Genomic DNA, 19,965 nt, shown 5'->3' on the forward strand with positions numbered 1-19,965 from the left:
CGCACACACACAGGAAGCACAGGGTAATTTGATATCACTGTGGCTCTAATGCATTAAACATGACCTATAACCCAACAAGGGGAAAAGGAAACTTGCGTGCCAAACATATGCTTTCTTTATTGTGACGTTGGCGTGTCAAGTGTGTGAATTTAAATACCATTATATATGTCAGCTCAAGCACAATACAGCCAGTGTATCATTAAAACCTGCACTTATTAGTGCATTTCAACTAACTCCTAACACTAATTATTAAAAATTTGCATGAAACTCAGCCTGCACTCTTTGTGCTACCGATATGAGTGGAACCTCAAATAATTTTCTATGTGATTGACTTGTGGTTTTGCCTGGCAGGCATTCTAACAACCAAATAAACTGAAATAAATTCAATATGCCGTTATGGTGAACAGTGTCTCAGAGCAGTTAAGTTTGCAGTAAAAGCTGCTCCTCTTCCTTTGATTTTGGGTCGCTTATAAAGTACAATTGAAAATGCAATGTGCACCACATTTCACCAAATTTGTTATAAGAAATGTTTATAAACCTGTTGCCAGCAAAAGAGAAACTATAATAATTCCCTGTAGTTTTATAAATAAAATCCTGATGGTTTAATGTCTGAAAATGAAGAGATTTATTGTACACTGAGTCTGAAATTTTCATCTGAAATTTTCACAAGTTAAAAAATAAATACGACCTCACATTGTGTTAATCATGTTTACACACTGCCTCCGAAACTTCCGTGCATCATAAAAAATTCGGATCAGGTTCGATTTTCTGTGCTTTCGCATCCGTAACAAGCATTTTGATAGGAAAGGATGACAAATATGAAAAAAAAAAAGAAAAAACATATACGAAAATTTCAGAGTCACAGTGTGTAAGGAACTTTAGTGTCAACTGCTTGGCTATATTATTGCCCAACAATATTTTAAAAGTTGGATATATAGTATAACCAACCTGATCCGCATACAGCACACTCACAAAAAAAAAAAAATGTTAATAATGATAATAATAATATACTGTATACACTCAATATACAATACAATATACAATATAGGTATATATACACTCACCGGCCACTTTATTAGGTACACCTGTTCAATTGCTTGGTAACACAAATTGCTAATCAGCCAATCACATGGCAGCAACTCAATGGATTTAGGCATCTAGATGTGGTGAAGACGACTTGCTGAAGTTTAAACCGAGCATCAGAATGGGGAAGAAAGGGGATTTAAGTGACTTTGAACGTAGAATAGTTGTTGGTGCCAGACGGACTGGTCTGAGTATTTCCAAGACTGCTGATCTACTGGGATTTTCACGCACAACCATCTCTAGGGTTTACAGAGAATGGTCCGAAAAAGAGAAAATATCCAGTGAGCAGCAGTTGTGTGGACGAAAATGCCTTGTTGATATCAGAGGTCAGAGGAGAATGGGCAGACTGGTTAGAAATGATAGAAAGGCAACAGTAACTCAAATAAACACTCGTTACAACCAAGGTATGCAGAATACCATCTCTGAGCGCACAACACGTCAAACCCTGAAGCAGATGGGCTACAGCAGCAGAAGACCACATCGGGTGCCGCTCCTGTCAGCTAAGAACAGGAAACGGAGGCTACAATTCGCACAGGCTCACCAAAATTGGACAATAGAAGACTGGAAAAACGTTGCCTGGTCTGATGAGTCTCGATTTCTGCTGCGAAATTCAGATGGTAGGGTCAGAATTTGGCGTAAAGAACATGAAAGCATGGATCCATCCTGCCTTGTCTCAACGGTTCAGGCTGCTGGTGGTGGTGTAATGGTGTGAGGGATATTTTCTTGTCAAGTCAAGTCACCTTTATTTATATAGTGCTTTTAACAATACAGATTGTGTCAAAGCACTTAACAGTATCAAATTGGAGGATAGAGTGTCAGTGATGTATAATAATAAGATTAAACACTCAATTTTCAGTTAAAGGCATTTCATTATTGAATTCAGTGATGTCATTGTCTAGCTCAATTTAGTTTAAATAGTATCTGTGAAATCAAATCGACTATAATCGCTAGAAATTAAGTGTCCCCAACTGAGCAAGCCAGAGGCGAGAGTGGCAAGGAACCAAAACTCCCTCTGAGACAGAATAGAGAAAAAAACCTTGGGAGAAACCAGGCTCAGTCGGGGGGCCAGTTCTCCTCTGGCCAGGATATTATTGTTTATTTATTGTTTACTTATTGTTTTAATTAAAATTTAAAATGTATTATATTTCTATTTTTATATTGTTAAACTACGATGGAAACACATTTACTGAATAAATTCGTCCATGCGCATTGAAAAAGTCATGTGACTTTGCGCTATGAGATGGGATAACTCGACTAGCAGCGGACCGATCTCGTTCCCAGCATCTATATGTTGTTTTGCTCATTCTGAAATGCCTGAGCAAAGTCTGTTTTCAAAGTATTTCTGTATAATTGTCTTACACGACTGCGTTCCCAAACAGCTGGCATCCACCTCCGAAAGCAATGACTGCATTTATTGTGTTTCGTCTGCATTTACAGTGTTTCGTCTGCTCGCTCTGAGGCACAAGTAATTTATCATATATGAAAACTATTATATTCAGTGGCTTCTCCTAGTTTTCTTTGTGATATTTAGTGCCGGTTTACCAGGAAGCGACAATTTTTTTCTCTTTGACTCGTTGGATGGAGACAGTGCTTTATTCGCAAATGTTTTATGCAATATTCCAGATTTGCGTGCAAGTTTAATTCAAATCTTTGGATGGAAACTGCTAGTGTTTACAAGTTTTAGAGAATCAACATACCAAAGGTTTACTTATAGTTGCTTCTGCTGGTATACGACAAATACACTTCAAATTATCATGTGGGGTTCCTCAGGGATCAATTTTAGAACCACTGCTTTTTAATCTTTATATGTTACATTTCAGTCCTATTATCAGGATGCATGGTACAGTGTATCTTTTTTTATGTGCTGACAACACACAGAAATGTTCAGATCACAAGCTCTAAATCCTTTGGGGAGACTGGGAACATCTAATGAAGAAAAGTCTTGGATAGACATCCTGATATTGTCCAGGACTGCCTCGGAACAATAGAGAGGATGTCTCTGCCCGTCTGCCATGCAGATTAGACGACTTACAGCACGTAACAATAGTAACCACACAAACACAGACCTGCCTTATCATGCTGTAACCCAATTACACCTCACATTTCCACAAAAAAAACATAGTTCTGTGTCTCCGTAAGTACACAGCACAACGTCTTCCATCTTAAATCTCACAATATATGTGATACATACCATCACTCTCTTCCCATATCTGTTGTTCTTTATGCAGCATAGTAGTCATTCCTCAAAACGGACCACATTGGAAACTGTCAGAAGAATGATTTCCCCGGGGAAACTGAAGTACTCACAGGCACGATGTGTCAGCTAGACTGCGTTTATTCCACACACGCTGCTCTCAAAACACACTATACACATAGTTTGCATTCTTATACAGACCAACTGTTCAGGTAAAACCAGTTCAGCCACCTCTGTTCATTCAATCATCATGAGTGTTCAGCTTGACGGTAAAACTCACCATATATTCACCAAGGTCAAGTTGCATCAGGAAGCGTGAGCTGAGTTTGTTAAAATGTTGCATGAGGCAGTAAATGGAGACAGTACATGGTTATTAAGTTTTAAGACAATCTGCTTTGTATTAAGATTTACTGCTGTTTAAGGAAGAATCAATTTTTAGCACCCCTAGCAATATCCTAATAACCGTCTACTGTATAACAGCCAAGCAACCACCTAGAATCTCCCAGCAATCACACAGTAAATGCTAAAATCGTTCAGCACACTATACAGAAACTGTAGCAATACAGCAATACACTCTGGCAGCCTCCCACAACACCCTAACAAACACATAGCAAAATGTTAAAAAAAAACACGCTGATAACTATAGCATAATATGGTCAAGTTTTTCAGGGGGAAGCAAAACTTGGGAATGTTTTCTGTTATTGTAATGTATGTAGTCACTGTAGCTGAAATTATGTTTGTTATTGTCAAGTGTGATGTGAACTTATTACTTTCTTTGCTCATACTCAAACAATTGTTCGCTACTGTTTGATATCGTCAATATAACTTGACACAATGGGACTGTTTGCACTCAATTGGGAGTGGCACCTGAATCTGAGCTGGATTCAATGATGAGTCACAAACTTTATTTACAGTCACACAACAAGGGCAAGTGAAGTTTGTTTCCAGGACTGCACCATGAACTCACTACAAACAAGGAAACAAGAATAATAACTGTGAAATTGCCATGTCATTTATTTAAAATGCATTATTTTTTCTGTTTGTCTAAAAGTAAATAATGGTCTCTATAAAAATAAATAAATAACATAAGATAAAATTAACAATTTGTTTAAAAACATTTTTGGGAACACTTTAGTTTAGGGACCAATTCTCACTATTAACTAGTTGCTTATTGGTATGCCTATTATTAACATATTGGCTGTTTATTAGTAATTATAAAGTACATATTCTACATACCCAATACCTAAACTTAACAACTACCTTACTAACTATTAATAAGCAGCAAATTAGGAGTTTTTTGAGGCAAAAGTCGTAGTTAATGGTTTGGTAACAGTGAGAACTGGACATTAAAATAAAGTGACCTTAAGGTTTTTCAAAGTCATCTTTGTTTATAGTAAACTAAATATTGACAAACAAAATGTTTTTAGTTGCATGCTCAATGAAAATTCTACTATATTATAACTAATTTAGCGTTTGTTTATAGTCAAATAAATGTGTAAAAACTAAATTATATTGACATTATACTGACCTATACACTCAGTAACATTTTGGCTTGTGTCTAAAGAAAACATTGATTATAATTGTAACACTTTAGAACAGAGAACACATATTCACTGTTAATTAAGTGTCTTCCCTCAATAATTTGCTGCTTATTAATAGTTAGTAAGGTAGTTGTTAAGTTTAGGTATGGGGTCGGATTAAGGGAACTGAAATTTGGTCATACAGAATAAGACATTAATATGTGCTTCATAAGTACTAATAATCAGCCAATAGGCATGCTAATAAGCAACAACATAATAGTGAGAATTGGTTCTTAAAAATAAAGTGTTTGTCTGATTTACTAAATCCTGTTCTTTGTGATCTACACAACAAAATTGTGTTTCTCTTCTAAACTTTATTTCTTTGCTATGTAATTCTCTAAAATGTTTACTTGAAAATTATTCAGGTATGATGATATAACAGAAACTGTAATTTCCGGCATGCTTTGCATGAGACTTAATAGGGAGAGCAACAATGTTGTAATATTATTATGTAAGTATTATGTCTGTGTTTTTGAGCAAGATGGAAAAAGGGGGATATTCGATAGTGTTTACTATTACATTTTGAACAAGTTCAGTTACACTGGGTTGCAACTGGGGAGCAGAATGGTGTTTTTGCATGAGGACAGGTACATAAGAAGTATGTTGATTTAGTGTTTAGCTTGTGTTAGTGTCTTGATCAAATGCATAATGTCACTTGCTCACGGGCTTGCTTCTAGTCCCTTATGGGGCTAGAACGAGCAACCGTTTACAAGCCCAAAAGCCTTAACCACTAAATCTGGTAAATCTGATGAAAAGATCTGGAGTTTTGTTCATTCTGGTGATGATACTCCAGCCTCTGTTACTGCCATATGTGAATCTGCAAAGATCATTTGTCTGGGAAAGCCATCTGACACAAAGAAAACATGTTATCGTGACTCTTTTTTGTTGTATTTCAGAAGGAAAATTTTAACATAAATTTCAGAAAAGAGGATACAGATCTGAGATTTATATTTTGAGAGCTGCATTGAGAAATGATACATTAGTTTGATATGTTATTATTTCTTTAATTCAAAACTAGATGTTGTTTACCTGTGCAAAACACGTGTTGTGTGTGGTTTCGTAGCATAGTTGTTATAAAGGGCATTATAACATACATGGATATTAATCACCAAAATCAAAAGTCTCTGCAATAATCTGTTCTCTTGATATGGCTCAAGTCTCTAATAACCATAAATCTGAGTATTTAGAAAAGTAATAGCACAACAAGCCACACAAAATGGAATATCATTCACGTCTGCAGCACAAATGGTGAGGGACGGCAGAAGTACGTATCCCCCCGGTTTCACAGACAAGGCTTAAGCCTAGTCCTAGACTAAAATGTAAATCTGAGCTGTTTCAACTGAAAGAAACTTGCACTGACTGATCTTAAAATATGTCAGTGCCTTTGTTTTGTCTTAAAATGCACTAATTGAACTATGGCCTAATCCTGGTTTAGGCTAAGCCCTGTCTATGAAACCGGGCCATAGGGTTAGGAGTTTGTTTAAATCACTAACCCCAACTACAAGCAATTGTGATAGTGATGCTTGACTTAGCAAACACAACTCCTTAAATATAGTTTTGACCCTTTCCTGGCACGAACCTTTTACAATCTGCATCTCTGTTCTGTATTAATATTCCATGAAGTAGTTTTTGTTCACAGTACTCCACAGAAACAGAAGGCACCTTTGAAAATCTGCAGTGCGTATCTCCTTAAGGTGCTTCCAACATTTAAAAATGAAACACAAACAAAACCTCAGAGTTGATTGAATTCACCCACTCCACACGTAACTCAATAAAACCTCACTCCAGAAGAAACCTCGCACCCTCACAATGCCTTATTCATCGCCTGCATTTCACGCTGTCATCTTGAGTCCATTTGGAAAATGATTTTAAAAAGAAAGCTTCCTTTTCCTTTAGCTGAGAAAATATCCTGATGACCCTATTTTTAGCTCATCCTGTGTCATGCTTCCGTTCACAAATTAGATTAGTATTTAGAGACTCTGTGCTGTTTCTCATATAATTAATGGTTTGCCTGCATCTGATTTCTCATGCTGGTTTAGTCCTCTCTTGCAGCATCTGAGTTAATAATGTGAGTAAAGTTTAAGCTCAGAACAGCTGCATAAACCATCAGCACCGGCTCCGTGAGCTTCGGTATCTGCATCCTACTAGCATCTACCATGATTTGCATGAGGAAGATAACTATGCAAGTGTGCCATCAGACGCTTCACTGTGAAACTGCTGGAAGTGAGATGGACTAGCTGACAAATTTTCCCTCAACATTGTGTCAAATACTTCTCTTAGAAGAAATACAAATTACGTAACTAAATCAAAGCCATTTTAACATTGGTCTTTCCTTCCACGCTCCTTCTGATGCATAAAGAGCTGGCTGTAATTGCCAGCTCTTGTCTGAAAGGAAAATTAAAGCAAGATCAGGACACAAGGAATTAAAGTCAGGTTAACAAAGTACCAGACTGTAGATTTTTTTAGTGGCAAGAAATCTATATATCTATCAGTTTATTCCACTTTTGTATTGAAATGTATACAAGATTTCAGATTTAGTCCATCGAGTTTATGCTACACCAGAGAATACTGCATTGATTTCAATGAGGATGACTGCACTGCAATGAAGATGTCGAACAGTAATGTAATATATTATATTATACATAACTGGATTACTTTTTGATTACTTTTAGATTACTTTTGACATAATTTATCACATTAATTAAAAAAATTATATATTTATATAAGAAATATGTAATCATTTAATCCATAAAAATGTAACTGTAGTCTGATTACGAGTATTTTAAAATGTAATACAATCACAAGTACAGTTTTGTCACGCTGGTTTTGGGTTTTGTTTCATGTTTATTGTTTTCATGTCTTTTATTTTGTCTTAGTCATGGTTCCTGACCTGTCTAGTCATGTGGCTCCCTTGCCCTCATGTGATCCTGCTATTGGTTCCTTTTTTCAAAATGTCATGTTCTGATTGGTTGTCCTAGTCATGTGTCTTGGTTCTCATTGGTAGGTTTTGTCATGTGACCCTCATTGTTTAGTATTTATAGCCCTCCTGTTGCCCTTGTCTGATGTCGAGTATTGTCCCTGTACCTCTGTTGGTGAGTTCTTGTTTTTGTTTATGCCAAGCCTGTTCATGACATGCCAAGTCAACTCAACTCAACTCTATTTCAAGTCACTTCAAGTCAAGTCTTTGTTTTGTTTTTGGTCACTTTTTGGAGTTAATTAAAGCTGCATTTGGGTTCTCACTACGCTCATCTCCAGTGGAATCTTTACAAGTTTTTGGAATCTAATTACAAAATCCAGCATATAATCAGTTACTACCCAGCACTGTACCTGTCAAATAAATAATGAGCTGTAGTTGGTTGCTTTACGTGTCAGATAATCTTTTCCTGTCTAAGTAGGTGCTTCTTGGCTAAAAAAAACCTGCAATAAGGACCAGATTTTAAGTCAATATGCCTGCCTACTCAAGACTAAAGTCAGAGGAACCATGGTCCTGTCTGCATGGATACCATCTAACCTCGCTGTGGCTGAAATTTTAATCTGTTAAATACAGTGGCTTTGAATGATGATAATATTTCTGAGTGACACCATTAAATCCAGATTATTTCATCTCTCATCTCCTTCTATGGAATGAATCCAATCAAATATAAAATCTCCTTGTCTATCAAGGCAAATCGGAGGTGCAGTGTGGCATGAGGCATCAAGATGAGACCGTGAGACCTTCTTTCTGAAAGCCCTGAGGCCTGCGATGACTCAGACAGGAAATGAGTTTAGAGCTTGATTCCAGCCGTCTGATAGAGAGCCATGAATGAGACAAACTGGGCCGCTGGACACCTAACAGGCCTGTTTATATTGGCCCCATCGGTCCAGATACCACATCTGGATGTGAGGAAGGGGGTGTACGCTGTTGTATGAGAGGGGAATGCAAAGACAAAATCACTCTGTCACGTTATTATGGTTGAAACGTGGGCGACGAGGACTGAGCGTCCGGTCCTGGCAGCTCTTTATTGCGCCATAAGACATTCTTCAGTTACTCTGACATTTGTGTTTTATTCATTCCTTGTGAACTAAATTCCTTCAGCCTGAATTTTCTTGGGAATTTTCTTTGGGGTTTAATTATAAACTATAGGAGAGGGTGTTGTTAGTTTAAGTCCAGCTGTGGAGACTCAAAGGAAGAGAACTGAGCCAGTCAAGAGGTGTTTAAATGAAGATAATTGAAGGCACATTTCAATGATCTCTGAGATGGGTTATACAAATGGCTGCTCCGGGACAACAGCTGCTGTGTGGCTCCCAATGACTTACAACTCGTCTAATTAATGTTACATTTACATAGCAAATCTAATATTATTATTACATTAACATTTATTTGATTTAGCTTTTTGGTAATACGTTAGTGTAGGCACCAATTCTCACTATTAACTAGTTGTTTATTAGCATGCCATTATTAAGTACTTAGTACTTTTAAAGCATATATTCTGCATGACCATATTCTATGTCCCTAATCCATCCTCAAACCTAAACTTAACAACTACCTTACTATACTAACTATTAAAAAGCAGCAAATTAGAAGTTTATTGAGGCAAAAGTCGTAGTTAATTGTTTGTTAATGGCGAGAATTGGACCTTAAAATAAAATGTGACCAGTTTTTTTTTTCCTCAGCGTATCTGGAATATATAGGGTTTTGAAAGAGAAATGCCATGTATTATTATAATTTATGTGTGATTTATTACAGGGTACACTAGTGTGAACTTTACAACTTTACGTGAACCTAAATACTCATTTCATAAAAATGCTTGGAAAGAAATGTGAAATCATTTAGCTACCTGGAAGAGGTTGTGAAATAAGGGGAAATTTATTAGTCTGTTAAGAAATCAAGGAATCTTAGTTTGTAATTCCACATTCTGCTTCAGATGTCAACAGCATAAATGCGTTTTTGAAAGCCAATGATTTATGACTTACGGCGATTAACCAGTAAGCAGAGCAGATAAAGTTATAAACAAAAATATTATCTTTAATTTCTCAAATGGCATGAGAGAGAAGTTTTCTTTCATGACACCTTTTTTGTATAGCTCTGGAATAAACAGCTCAACACAGCAAACCATTCAAATCAAAGCTAATTAGTGATTTCCACCCACAGCAGACTGTTGGCAGTAATGAAGTGATGAATGAAGGGTCAGTGGTGAAGTGTTGCTGCTGACATAACACAGGTGAAGCTCAATTGTGTCCGTGCACTGACTCACGCTTACGAGCCTCTTACTCACACTAGAGCAGCTGTCAGGAGTATGAGCTGTGACACATTTAACCAGCTACACTTTACAAAAGATCTCAAACCTGTGTTTGCCACACGTCCACAGGGAATTATACACAGAGATGCTAGTTTGGGCTTGTTGAACTCATTCACATTAGATCAGAACCAGACACATTGCAGCATAAGGTAATTTGTCTGTCCAGACTGAATATGAAATTGCTGTAAAAATGTACCAATATGCACAGCCAATCAGAACATATCTGATGTGGAGATTTCACTGTGAACACACCATTAAAGTAGTCCAGCCATGTGCTATATTCCAACATGAAAGGCAGCAGCCAGGTAAAGCAACCCCCAAGTTAAGAAAACCTGTAATAATAGTTTGTTTATGATGATTAATATGGGTTTTCTTAGATTAAGGGTTTGTTGCAAGCAGGACCAGACCTCCAGTGAGCTGTTAACTCAAGAATCGCTGCAAATGAATAGCTTCAGTCAATGTGTTGAACTCATTTTGAGTTTCGATTTGTGTAAGACAATCCATTCACTGATCCGCTTCTTCAGTTCAGTTCACTGGAGGGGAAGATTATCAGAGGCATCTTACAGTATATTTGCGTCCTGACACAAAGCTACTGTGTGGCTTCAGAGGGCTTGGGATATAGTGCACAACTAACGCAGACTAGTTTTATTATCATTTCTTTCTGTCTTTGTCATTTCTCTGTCATTTTGGTGGTCACTATAACTCTCTATGATTAAAAGACATAATCCTTTTGTTTTCAATGCATGCGGAATGCGAGTTTGAAATGACTCAAATGTGAATAAACAGTGATCTTATGCTTCAGTTGTGATCGTGTAACCTAATTAATATATTTAGGTTGATTCATTAAAGTTACATAACATTTTTGATTTGAATGCATTTAATATATGCATTCAACATATGCAAACAACTAGTTATTAGTGAGAATTTCATTTAAACAAAAATCTGGCTGGTTTTACAGTATGTGCACTTGCAGTGTACTTACAGTGTTACACAAGGAAATACTGAGTAAGGTTAGGTTCAGCAGTTTTTTTTCCTAGTTACTGTAAACGTACAATAAATACACAGTATGTGGGACAAGACTGCAAGAACTGGGCTATGATCATTACCTCTAACATATTTTTAGATAGTCCTATACAGTACATAACCTATACATATATGACCTCTCAGTTTTTAACAGATACACGACAACATGTGCACACATACATGTATGTATATCTCTGGCAGAACATGTAGAGCTGTCAAAAAAGTCACTGATGAAGGATTGTTCTTTCTGCATACATCATCAAACCGACAATGTACTATAAAAAGACCCATATATATAGGCCAAACGTGACTGACCACACACACACACACACAAACACACACACACACACACACATCCATCTCTGTGGACCTGTGTGTCAAACAGTATGAATTTTGAATGATGCAGCCTCTTAAATGTGCATCGCCAACAGAAATCCCCCATAAACCCAGGAAAGCAGCACATGGACACATACTTATTTGCACAGAAAATGTTCGACACAAGAAGGATTCTGGTTCTTAATGAACTATTGACTAACTATAACCATTAACCAGCATCATTTGCATACAGACAAACAGAATGTAACTTCATCACACAAAGTAGCCTGCAGTTATTCCTCTAGTAACTTGATTTTTTAGATTTTTTTAGGAAATTGTCAGAGGCATTGCCCCACAAAACTCAATGCTACAATTATGAAGTGATGATAACATGGTTTAATATGGTGTACAGTTGCAGTTGCTAGGATGTTGTCAGTTGAAGATCCGACTGGTATTTAGTATGTTGCAATGCAGTTGCCAGTGTGTTAACGTCATTGCTAAGGTTTTGAGTGATTTCTAGATGTTTATACTTGTTGTTACTATGAAGTTGCAAGACAGTTCTTGGTGCTTAGATATTGGTTATAACTTGTTGGCCCAAGATATACGTTGCTATGCAGTTGCTAGGGTGTTCTGATTGGTTAATAGTTGGTTATTACTTGTCAGCCAAAGAAATAATGCAGCCTTCATGTGCTATCAGAATGATCGTAAATAATATATCATAAATAAAAATATCACGTGCTGTCGGAATTATCGAGTTTCCTAGTCGTAAATTAGAAATGAATGCCCTCCCTAAGCGTATTTACAACTGGGAAACTCAGAGATCATTTTGATACCCGGAGATAATTTAGATAGCGTTGTGAATGTTTATATGGCTACCAATGAATGGGACCCTACATTTTACATCTAAATGAAAGAGCCAATCGTTGATTGGTAAAGTCATTGTGTCACTGCAGCGGCAGTTAGAAACTCTGGTTCCAATAGAAACCTGGGGCTGGACCAGCAGATGCGCATGCACAGTCTTAAGCGCATTGGAGCTACGCATGCACTTTGGCTGGTGTAGCCAAAATAAGCTTTTCAAACGCTATTTGAGCATTAGAAACAACATTCATGGGGCAGTTCATTTCAGATTTTGTTGTTAATTTGAAATATGTAATTTAATCGCGATTTCAGCAAGATTTCAGGATTCCCCCATTCATTTAGATAGGACTTGGTCTTGTTTGAGTTGCCCGGAGGCGTTGCAAATATGGCAGCCGAGTGAATGGACTTTCCTTGAAAGGGACTTTTTTTTTACCCAGGTCCCTCTCTCAATGTAAATCTATGGGATTTTGGCTTGATTCAGCATATAAAGCCTGTATTAATTTCTTTCAGCTGTCGGACACAAAAGAAGATATTTTGAAGAATGTTGGTAACCAACCATTTTATGGTAGCCTTTGACTTCCATAGTCTTTCTATATAATAAGGAAGTCTGTGGTTACCGTCAACTGTCACCGACATTGTTTAAAATATCTTATTTTGTGTCCAACAGATGAAAAAAATTAATACAGGTTTGGAACAAATGAAGGGAGAGCAAATTATGAAGGAATTTAAATTTTTGGGTGAATTATTGCTTTAATCTTATATATGAGTAATAGTGAAGGTCACTTAGGCCAGAACTGCTAAACGTAAGTGAAGTGAAGTGACATACTGCCAAGTATGGTGACCCATACTCGGAATTCGTGCTCTGCATTTAACCCATCCAACGTGCACACACACAGCAGTGAACACACACACACCGTGAACACACACCCGGAGCAGTGGGCAGCCATTTATGATGCGGCGCCCGGGGAGCAGTTGGGGGTTCGGTGCCTTGCTCAAGGGCACCTCAGTCGTGGTATTGAGGGTGGAGAGAGCGCTGGACATTCACTCCCCCCACCTACAATCCCTCCCGGCCCGAGACTCGAACCCGTAGCCTTTGGATTACGAGTCCAACTCTCTAACATTAGGCCACGAATGTATGTCAATGGCTGTGTAGTGCATGACAATTAAATGATAAAACTGTAACTCTCAAAGGTTCACGACAAAGAACATGTTGTTCCTCAAGCAAATCTCTGTTCAATAACCTCTTTCTGAAGACAAATGCTGAGAGTTGTAGCCCACGCTAGAGGAAAGACAGAATGAAATCTGTTGTCCAAGTCCACTGGATACACCTTTTCCTGATCCCTCGTTGGCTTAGACAATTTGAGATCCCTTACATAATCTATTCCCCTTCACCTCTACTCCCGCATCTCATTCCAGCATCAGTGAAAAATACTGCTCTTCCAAAGAGTGTCTCTCCTTTGCTGGAATGCATTTTGCCACATACTCCAACACTCCAGAGACTCGGCTGCAGTCTGGTTTCCTTTATGAGGGGGTGAAAGAGTCTTCAGTTTTCCATGCGCCAACCTAAATTCCTGAAACTGCTGTATTGTTTGTGCAAATGTGTTTCTAATTTTTGCATTCTTAAATTTTAACCCTGTACTATGAGCTAATTTAGATTTAGAGGAATTAGCCATTTTTTTTTTTTAAATCTTTGGCCCATTTAAACAACAGAGAGGTCCTAGTTAAATTGGTAAGCCATTTTAAATGGTTAATATTTTAGATGTTAGTTTGAAGGGTATACAAATTATTTCCATGTGCCATCTTGTTTGCTGCATTTACTAGCATTATATGCAGAAAGAAAGCTGAGGATTTTAGTCAGCTTTGTTCCAGAAAGCAGTGCGCTGCCAAGACTGCATTCTAAGATACTTTGTTTTGGCCAAATTGTTTAGGCAGTATTGCATGTATCCTTCACAATGAAGCCAGTGCCACAATGCTTTGCGACTATGTCAGCAGAAATAATCATGTAAGATAGCAGATGAGTCAAGAGTCGTTTCATTAATAGATTGTTTGTTAGCATTTTTTTTTTTTTCATCACACTTTAGTTTGGGGACCAATTCTAACTAATAACAAACTATTAACTACAACTTTTTCCTCAATAAACTTCTTCTAATATTTTAATGAATAGTTAGTAAGGTAGTTGTTAAGTTAAGGTATGTGGTCGGATTAATGGATCTAAAATACTGTCATGCAGAATAAGGAATTAATATGTGCTTTATGAGTACTAATAAACAGCCAAAATGCTAATAATATGCATACTATAGTTAAAAGTGAGAATTGTGAGAATTTCAGCCTAATACATACATATATTTAATCAGGACAGGAGATATCTTAGTTTCTGAACCCGATTGCCATTTTTTATCACTGTTTTGGTTGTCCACTGTCACAAATCAGTTTTTGAAAGTACTTTTATTCCATGCGGTCCAAATTTTTTTAGTTTAGTTTCAGATTAATAACTGAATAATTTGAGATTTTTTATTTTTTATTTTAAATTAAGCCTATAATATATGATAAATTAAGTCCCATATTATGATAAAATTTGAAAAGTTATTTTAAAACAGATTATTTTGCTCAGTATTTGTGCATGCTATGCATGTTTATTAGAGGATTTTTGTTTATTATCTTAGCGACTAATGTCAAACTTTTGCAATTAATAGTGAATAGATTTTATATATATATATATATATATATATATATATACTGTATATATAAAGCGCAACACAGAACTCGAGGGTCTGGAGATGCGCTTTTGAGATGTGTGCTTTTACCGCCATGCCGTCAAAGGCCCTGTCCCAAATCGCACCCTAAACCCTAATGGTCTGCCTCTGAGTCCACACTTTCGTAATGTATTGTTGCTTTGACTGTCAGGTAGAAGTCTGCTGCAGAGGGAAAGCTAAAATAATGAATGGGACACCCTACAGCCTTGCAGTCTTAACTGTTAAAGAGTTGGATTCTCATGCTAAGCATGGCCAAAGTTTCAAAAAACTATTTGGACATATAACAGAGAATTTCTGTGCCAAAAATCTCACTTCTGGGTTCGTACAAGTTTCGGAGAGTTTTTTTCGATCGTGGTTCTTGCTGACGTAAATGATGGTGGAACTCCTTATATGGGCATTTCTCCCAGAAGATCGACCGGACCGAGAGCACTGCACGGGACTCCCTCGGGAAGAATGTCTCTAAAGAAGTTTGTTTTTGGTTGTGAGGGAAAGATAACCTTGTTCAGCTTCCCAAAAGAACCCACCGTTACGTGAACAGTGGATATAGTTTGTTTTTCCGGGGCAGCAATGGAGTTTCTCAAGTGTTTTGTTGATGAACGTTTTATAAACAAGACCCAGTTCGATGCTGAATTTGCACATCGTTTAATACTGAAAGATGGAGCAGCTATAAAAGATCCCGGTCATGATTCAGAACTGCAGACGGTAAGTGAAACGATATTAAATGTCTGTGTTTTGTTGGCGATAGGCGCTCAAGTGCTCGCCACTCTTTAGCTCCACCCACACGGCACGCCTCCAGGAGCTCGGCTTTTTCCAGAGAGAATAGTAAAGCTGTATCTTTCTTTTATTAATATGATACAACAAAATACTTTTTGGAAATATGAAGGATGCAGTACTACTCTATAGGTACTCAAGATTAACATGAGATTGGGTGAAACTGTGTGTGTTACGTCCCCTTTAAAAAAATCTCTTTTCAAGAACTACAACGAATGGCTCATTTGGACTACAAAATTGTTTTCCTGTATTTGTGACATCACAAATTTTAAATCCCGCCTACGGAAATTCGAATGGTTGGTGGGGAGAACTCTAGGTTGAGCACTGCACGTTTCAAAATCGAAACCCAGTGCAGGTGTTTTTATATCACTGTATTTCTGATGGAAACCAACTGTTTTCAGAAAATTTTGGATGTCATTTTCATTTCATCTTGCATATAATGTCTGATAAAGCAGCGTTTGTGAGTGGACAAAAAACATTACCACTTTAAAATGTCTTGCAGTAGTCTTGCTATTCTCGAGGTCTGAACTGATATGGCAATACTGACGAACTTGCTGCTTTGGCAAGGGGCGGGGCAGGACTGAAACCCCGTCTAAGCTGTTCGCCAATCACAACGCACTGGGACAGCTAACCAATCACAACACATTTCGTTTATCAGAAGGCGGGCCTTCATCAAACCCAAAACTAATCAAGACGTTTGTGCCAGGCTGGGGATAAAGGTATTGTAATAATGTAAATTATTTGAAAAATAATGTGATTTTCAAACCACCAAGCATGAGAGCATGTTCTAGTACACCCCCAAAACAAAATCAATACTTTGCAAAAGAGCATAATAGGACCCCTTTAACGGACACGTGCATGCGGCGTCCATTGTAAGTCCGCAAGACCGTAAGTACACAAGAAGTGTGCCATTTGGGACAGGGCCAAATAAAACAGTTGTCATACCAACTTGCTGCTGTAATCAAAACTCACAACACTTTCCCTGCCTCCAGGGTCTTCTGATTGGTCCACTGTTTTGGAACTGATACTGATGAGCGGCGCTGCGTGTAAAAGTTTAAATTCTTTAAAAGGGCTGTTCACAAGAATATGTACACTTTGATGTCCAATTATACCATACTTTTTAAAGCATTACATGCACAAATCCCTAATTGTAAGTATTTATGTTTCTTTCTTTTTCTTTCTTTCTTTCTTTCTTTGTCTTTTTTTTTTTACAAAAGATTTCTATTTTGAATAAATGCTGTTCTTTTAAACTTTTTATTCATCAAAGAATACTATAAAACCAACAACAACAACAAAAAAGTATCTCAGGATCCAAAAAAAGCAGCACAGCTGTTTCCAATATTGATATTAAATCATACTAGAATTATTTCTGAAGGATCATGTGACACTGAAGACTGGAGTAATGATGCTGTAAATTTAGCTTTGCATCATTGGAATTAATAACATTTTAAAATGAATTAAAATGAGACCCTATTTTGTTGGTGATTCATGAACATTCTTTCATTGCTATTTTCAAATGAGTCTTACTTCTCAGCAATCATAATTCATAGTAGTGTGCATGTGACAAGATGCTGCCTCTCAGTCCAGTCGAATTCATTGGCGGGCCCAGAGTGGGATCTCTCACAGTGGACCCAGCATTGATTACTGTTACCCAGCAGGGACCCCAGTGGTAGCAGCAGAAGAAGCAGCATGGAACAGAGCAGCTCTTACTGAGTCTAATCCAGTCTGCCTGCTGCTCCACTTCAGACGAGCCTACAGCAGCTTCTCTGACAGAACCACCAAACCACTGTCAAAATACACCAACAGTCTGACTGTTAGCTAGTCCTCAGTGAGAACCCACAGCATTGTGGCGAAGGATTATGTGGAGCATATGCTTTGAATATGCTAATTATTTTTTTTTTCACAGTGAGAAGACCATCTCTTGAAATATTACTACACATGCACTCATATCCTTGGATTAGCTTCATGATGGGGAACCGTGCAAAGAACCAAACACTCAAAATCATGCAGCTTGTCGGGGAGAGGTTCGCTATCATTTTTTAAGGCTTTTCTGATCACCTGGCAGGTGGTAAAATGGGCAGGAGAGATCCAAGCCATATCTAGAAACCAAAATATTACAGAGATGGGCTGTTTTATCTTGGTTTGGTCAATAAGAATTGGCAGTCGTGGCCTAATGGATAGAGAGTTGGACTTGTAACCCAAAGGTTGTGGGTTCGAGTCTCAGGTCCGGCAGGGATTGTAGGTGGGGGGAGTGAATAACCAACACTCTCTCCACCCTCAATACCACGACTGAGGTGAGACCCTTGAGCAAGGCACCGACCCCCAACTGCTCCCCGGGCGCCGCAGCATTGGCTGCCCACTGCTCCAGGTGTATGCTCACTACTGAGTGTACACTTGGATGGGTTAAATGCAGAGCACAAATTCTGAGTATGGGTCACCATACTTGGCCACACACCACAAGTCACTTTATTTATAGCACTGTATACAGAATCAAAGCAGCTTCACAGTAATAAACAGGAAAATAACAAAACCAATGATGCAGACTTTGTCAAATATGAGACAAACTGAAATTTTGCTGTAAATTATAGCTCTAAAAAGACAATAGTGTCACTATTTAGCCTCAGTTCGGTGTTGCTTCAGTTCAGTTCAATAACTGTGTAAAATGTTCATCAAATCAAGTTCAATTCAGCTATAAGCAGCTCTACTGAAGGCAGTAGTGTCGTTATTCAGCTCGAGTCAGTACAATATTGATTCATTTCAGTGTCGATAATGCAAAATTCATCAATTATGAAACAAATTAAATTCAGCTATAAAGCAGCTCTACGGAAGACAGAAGATTCAATAAAATTAAATAATAATTATTATTATTATCACTAGTATTTTCTCTAAAAAAAATTCAAATACGCCATTTTGTCACCAGATGTCTTTAAAAATCTGATCGAATTTGAGTAGATTAATGCACCATTAATGCATCACTCAACCATATAGCTCTGCTTTATGTGTCTCTGTGGTTAAAAATGAAAGTGCAGGATATATGTGTCCTACTTGAAAAGCAGGAGCTTGGGGAATATTTTGTTGACTAAATTAAATCAATAGACATATCAGCTCACAGTCTCTCTTAACAAACACTGGCAAACTGGCATGTAGGTCATCCCATGCAGTCTGATCTTTGCACCTACAGCCATTGAAGTTTCTCATTTGACTGGAAATAAAAAGCAGTACTTAACATGCTGATCCAGTATCAAATTTGCAGTTAATTTCTGAGAATGAAACAAATTGTAGATTATATTAAGATTATATGAGATTTTCTGAGTCTTGGAGCATTGCTGTTATGAAACATATTTTACAGAGCCGTTTATTATATAAAGAAGTTATGACTGTCTTAATATCTGAAAGACATAGACATACTTTTTTAGGCCTTAAAATAAAAAAGCATAAAAACTGTGTGCACAGATATCAGTGTTTTTGTTAGTAGACAAAATGAATCACGCTAATGTTTTTTATAGCTAAATAAATTACATAAATAATGAATGCAATGCTCTTCGGTCTTAATGATATGACACATCTGTGTCTAATGCCATGTTAACCCATAACATGATCACACATATCCTATATCCACATTTTTCTTCTGCATTATAAACCTGGTGGTCTTACCTTGATTATCTTCGTCCATATCTGCAGATGAATGCGAAATAATGAAATGATGGGATGAGAAGGCGCTCCGGACACAGATGTATGCTTTATAATGAGGGGTTTATACAAACAGCTTCTGTTTCATGCGGAATATTAAACGGCAGAAACTGATATTCTGTCTCAATCCTGGTTTAAGTCCGATGTATTTCTGGACGAATGGAGGATAGAGCCCTTCTCGGTTGATTCTCTGGCTTGGATCAATAACATCCAGCGGAGTAAGCGCTCTGCTCCAGACACACTCTGTGTTTCGCTCCGCCCCTTTCACGAGAATTGACCAATCCTACTAAGGCGAAGGCTTGCCGCATGAATATTAATTAGGCAATGCTGACGTTGCTTGGTAACCGCCTTGAAGCCGGTTCTTAATATTCATGGCCTCCCAAAAGTCAATTTCAAAGTGCTTTGCTGGCATATTTGTT

General features: G+C 37.6%; 1 protein-coding gene across 1 annotated transcript in view; it reads right to left on the bottom strand.

The window, feature by feature from the left end:
- The window catches only part of LOC306846206 (cytohesin-3), a 48,567-nt gene extending 28,829 nt beyond the window's left edge, over positions 1-19,738 (bottom strand). Inside the window, exon 1 of the mRNA XM_079379371.1 lies at positions 19,511-19,738. Coding sequence (XP_079235497.1) covers positions 19,511-19,529 — 19 coding nt within the window. The 5' untranslated portion in view covers positions 19,530-19,738. The remainder of the gene's footprint in view (positions 1-19,510) is intronic.
- Positions 19,739-19,965: the final 227 nt, after the last annotated feature.

Source organism: Barbus barbus (assembly GCF_936440315.1).
Source record: "Barbus barbus genome assembly, chromosome: 3".
In the NCBI taxonomy this organism is placed as follows: domain Eukaryota; kingdom Metazoa; phylum Chordata; class Actinopteri; order Cypriniformes; family Cyprinidae; genus Barbus; species Barbus barbus.